Source organism: Suncus etruscus, chromosome 17, assembly GCF_024139225.1.
Source record: "Suncus etruscus isolate mSunEtr1 chromosome 17, mSunEtr1.pri.cur, whole genome shotgun sequence".
Taxonomy (NCBI): Eukaryota; Metazoa; Chordata; class Mammalia; order Eulipotyphla; family Soricidae; genus Suncus; species Suncus etruscus.
In genome coordinates, this window is record NC_064864.1 from 70,392,913 (window position 1) to 70,397,814 (window position 4,902).

Here is a 4,902-nt window from a genome sequence, read left to right on the forward strand (position 1 = left end):
CCAAACTCCCCGAGATTTGGGGGATCCAAGTGGCTGCAGAGAATCCCGCCGTGTCTTCGAATCCCGACTTTCTTCCCCCTTTGCAGTGACAGATTGAAATGATTCCTCTGGAAAGCCATGAATGGTTCTAAGAGCTTCCCGGAGAGATTGTGTGTGTGCGTGTGCAGGGGGTGGTGGTGGGGGTGGTGGTGGTTAACTGTTCAACCCCAGGAGGGCCAAGCACTTGGGTCCCTGCCCTTCTGCCCCAACATCCACCCTGCAGTGCTGCCCTGCCTCAGACCCTGCTCCAGAGCCCAGCTCAGACCCACCGCGGGTCAGACTCACAAGGACCTCTCAGGGCAGCAGCACATTCCAAGCGTTGGGAGGACACTTTGTTCTGTTCTGCTGTCCTGGCGATGCCCACCAGGGAACCTGGCGCTGCACGGTGGGTGGGTGCCATCTTTCTGAGCTTCCTGAACCCCACTCCAAGGCGTCGTTCCCTCATTGCTCAGACCCTCAGTTATACTCACCTCCCTCCCCAACAGGAGACAGGTAAAGGCCAGAAGCTGAGGCAAGATGTTGTGGGAAGAAGGGAGTGGCAGGACCTGACCCCGAGATCTGTGGGGAGTCCTGAGCCTGCCTGAGCGCAGTCCCCTGTAGGGCAAGGCAAGATAGGTGACATCCAGGGTCCAGGTTGCTTGGGGGTAGGGGACAGGAGCATGCTGTAAGGCCCCTATAGGGGCACAGGTGAGTTGGGCTGGGAGGAAAGCTGGGGTCGGGGCGGGCCTCACCTGGAGTCCTCCCAGTTGAGGGGGGAAGGGACTCACCTGGGACTGGCCGCAGGCTTCAGGAAGCATTTAAAGGACAGGGCAGGGCCGCTGCGCTAGCCACACTGGGCTCAGCCTTTTGGTCGCACTGCATGGCTTGTCCCTCCCTGAGGCGAGACGCGGAATCAGAGGCTTAACTGGGCATGGCCGGCTACTCCGACGATCCTGGGGTCTCCCCGGCCCGGGCAGCCACCGCGCACCCTGCGCCCTTCCCGCGTGGAGACCTGGGCGCGCCGGACGGGGCCCCGCGACTGTGGCTGAACGCACCGCCGCTCAGCCCCGCGCCCTGCGCTCCGGCTTCCCACCGCCCGCTGCCCTACGGGGGCCCAGGCTCCGCGGCTCCACCCGGCCGTCTCCTCGGCTCCCCCGGCGCCGACCTCGCGTGGCTGAGCCTCTCCGGCCGGCAGGAGCTGCTGCGCCTGGTGCGGCCGCCCTACTCGTACTCGGCGCTCATCGCCATGGCCCTGCAGAATGCGCCCCGACGCCGCCTCACGCTCAGCCAGATCTACCAGTTCGTGGCCGGCAACTTCCCCTTCTACAAGCGCAGCAAGGCGGGCTGGCAGAACTCCATCCGCCACAACCTGTCGCTCAACGACTGCTTCAAGAAGGTGCCCCGGGACGAGGACGACCCAGGTACCGAGGCGCACCCGGCCGGGTCCTCCTTCCCCACCCTGCGGGGCCCTGGCCCGCGGACACTGCAGGGAACGGGCGGGGAGGTCTGCGCCCCAGCACGCACACGCAGAGTGGGGAGATGCCGGAGGGGATGTGGGGAAAGGGAGGGCTTGGCCCAGGTTGCGGGGTGGGCCTAGTTTTGCCAGTCCCCAAACTTCCCGGAGCTTGGTGAAGGAAAACCAGTCCTTTGGCGCAAGTTCTTGTCTTGCTGTAAGGCAAACTTTTTAAACAGGGGGCCAGTTCACTGTCCTTCAGACTGTTGGAGGGCCAGATTATAGTAAAAAAAACAAAAATTATGAACAAATTTCTATGCACGCTGCATATATCTTATTTAGAAGTGAAGAAACAAAATGCTGTAAGGCAGGGGTCCTCAAACTTTTTAAACAGGGGGCCAGATCACTGTCCTTCAGACTGTTGGAGGGCCAGATTATAGTAAAAAAAAACAAAAATTATGAACAAATTTCTATGCACACTGCATATATCTTATTTAGAAGTGAAGAAACAAAATGGGAATGAATACAATATGTGGCCCGCGGGCCGTAGTTTGAAGACCCCTGCTGTAAGGTGAAGAAGGGAGGCCTGCCCCCCCCCCCAATTCTTTCACCCCCGGGGGCGCGCTGCATAGATGAGCTGCCGCTATGGGGAATAAGGGACCCCTTGGAGGTCGCATATGGTCGCCGGCCCCACGCGCAGAGAGGCCCTTTGCGCCCACAAATAAGTTCTCTGGCCTAGAGCCTTAGTGGTCTCCGAGCTCGCGAGCACCTAGCACCCCACAATCCGAGGGCTCCACCTTCTTCCCAGAGTGGCCACTGCACAGCACAGAGCTCACCCCCTTCCCGGGGTCCCCCGCAACCAGCCTGGGGCCTTTGGGTCTGTGTCTGCACCCACACACACACACAAAGGGCATGGAGCCCGGTTTTCTGAGCTGGAACTTTCATCTCTCGCAGGAAAAGGCAACTACTGGACGCTGGACCCCAACTGCGAGAAGATGTTTGACAACGGGAATTTCCGGCGCCGGAGGAAGCGGAGGGGTGCTGTGTTGCCTTCCGGAGGAGCACAGAGCCCGGGTGGGGTCCTGGGGGTCCCCGTCGCAGTGTCCCCCAACGGGCAGGCCACCTGTTTCTCCGGCTTCACTGCGGCCATGGGCGCGCTGGCGGGTGGAGGGGCTGCCCTAACCGGGGCCCGGCTGGGAGATGTGCCCCGGGCCCTGCACGCCCCCGCCGGCCTTGGCCTTGGCCCCGGCCCCCAAGAGTCCAGCCCGGACAGGGGTGTCGTGTGACCCGCGGGGACTCAGGGTACCATGAGCCCTGATGGAGGCGCCATGTTGAAGCCCATGTCCTGCCTTGAGGTGACGAGGCATTCAAGCCCTGGGGGTCCACACTGAGGTTAAGCCTGGGCACCTCCTGGCTGCCTGTCTAGGCAGAAGGCGAGCTGGGGTCCCACTGGGTAATGGTGCCACCTCTGCCAGGATCAGCCCTGGTTGGACCTCTGTTTCTCTCCCCGGCCATATGACAGGCTGGGAGGATATCACCCCCAGATAATTTACCCAGGACTTTATTATGGCACCTCCTGGGACCCCGGGGAGCCTCGCCCAGATAGATGATGGGCAGATGGAATGGGGGAGTGAACTCCCACCTCGTTTTGTTCCAGATGTACCCAGAGACTTTTGGGGAACCAAGCGGAGCAGGACTGGGCATCTGTCCACTCAGTGATGAGCCTGGCATGGACACATCCTATGGGGATTCCAGGCCTTTGAGAGGCACCTTTAAGTTGGAGGAGGGAGGCCCCTTGCTAACCACTTTGCAGAGTAGAGATGTGAATAGAATGTTCTGGAGTCGGGCATTGTTTTGCCTTTCACAGTGGCTCTGTAGCATCCACGTGAGCCCCGTTGGGTAGCTGCCCATCTGGGCAGCCCAACTTAGAACTAGTGGGCTTGCTTCTGGAAGGCTAGAAAAGTGGGGGATGCCCCTTGTAAATACAACTGTTTTATCATTTGAGACTATTTTAATAAACTTAAAGATGATTAAACAAACTACCCCATAGCCAAATACATCGTGTGTGTGTGTGTGTGTGTGTGTGCGCGCGCGCGCGCGCGTGCGTGCGTGCGCATGTGCCATTTTCTGTACTAGCAGAATTCCCCCGTTATTTTCCAACACCAGTTTTTCCCAACACCCCCATTATTTCCAACACCACAGGAAACGGGGGAATAAAGGAGTTTTAAAATGCATGTGGTCATTAAGAAAAACAAGAAAATCAGTGCCTATGTGGATTAGGGGAGAAAAGGACCCATTCACTTTTTGGGAAAACAATTTAGACATTTCTCAAAAAAAAAACAAAAACTAGAAATTGAACTTCCATATGATTCAAAAATATGGTTTCTAGAAATATACTGTAGGGTCCCAAAATCACAATGCAGAAAAGCCCTCCCTCTGCACTCCTATCTTCATCATAGCACTATTCACGACAGCGAGAATCTGGAAACAACCCTACTAACTGAGAACAAATAATGGATAAAGAAACGGCAGTACATCTACACAATGGAATACTTACACAACTGAAATCTTGAAATCTGCTGATACTTGACTAGACATGGAGAGTATTATGCTTAATAAAATGAGTCAGAGGGAGAGGAATGGACATAGGAAGATCACACTCATTTGCAGGACATAAAAAATATGAGAATATGGACAAGGGAGGGGGAACGCAGTGAGGCAGAGAAAGATCCACGATGATCCAGAAAGAGTGGGGGCTGACCCTGGCTCTGCTCTGTCACTTTAGTTCTGCTGAGCTCACTGGAATTGGGCACCTGGGCTGGCTGGCAGCTCTGCACCCCCATTTGACCCCCATCCCCTGGCCAGCCTCGGACAGTTTGAGGGGACAGACATGTGCAGGGAGAGCAGAGACTAATTCTTTTACAACAGGTGTCAGTGCAGGATGGAGCTTCTGGATCCTCCTGTGCTTGAGAAGGGGGTGGGGAGGGGTGACCATCTTGTTGTTTATTGATTCTGCCACCACTGTTGGTGGATTATTTCCTCAATGAACAGAGAATCACATCACATTTGCCACAGGGGAAAATTAAGCGTGATTGGAGGATTACTTTAAAAATAGGACACACAGGGCCCGGAGAGATAGCACAGCGGTGTTTGCCTTGCAAGCAGCCAATCCAGGACCTAAGGTGGTTGGTTTAAATCCCGGTGTCCCATATGGTCCCCCGTGCCTGCCAGGAGCTATTTCTGAGCAGACAGCCAGGAGTAACCCCTGAGCAACGCTGGGTGTGGCCCAAAAACCAAAAAAAAAAAGAAGGACACACAAAAGGACTTCTCAAGGAAAAAATGGAACCATGGAGTCATGCGCGCAAAGTTTTCAGGCAATGATATCTCTCAGTCTTGTGTCTGCACAAAACAAAGTTCTTCTGTTTTTTTTC

At 56.0% G+C, this 4,902-nt stretch overlaps 1 protein-coding gene across 1 annotated transcript; it reads left to right on the forward strand.

Annotated features, from left to right (window-relative positions):
* The first annotated feature begins 949 nt into the window (after positions 1 to 949).
* FOXI2 (forkhead box I2) lies at positions 950 to 2,757 on the forward strand. Its single transcript, XM_049790454.1, has 2 exons — positions 950 to 1,439; positions 2,426 to 2,757. The coding sequence occupies exons 1-2, from the start codon at positions 950 to 952 to the stop codon at positions 2,755 to 2,757; spliced, it is 822 nt and encodes a 273-aa protein (XP_049646411.1).
* The last annotated feature ends 2,145 nt before the right edge of the window (positions 2,758 to 4,902 follow it).

Excerpts from the sequence above, each read along its gene's own strand:
- FOXI2 (XM_049790454.1), top strand. The coding sequence starts at position 950 with ATGGCCGGCTACTCCGACGATCCTGGGGTCTCCCCGGCCCGGGCAGCC. Across the intron at positions 1,440-2,425 it reads CCGGGACGAGGACGACCCAG|GAAAAGGCAACTACTGGACG; the intron begins GTACCGAGGCGC and ends CATCTCTCGCAG.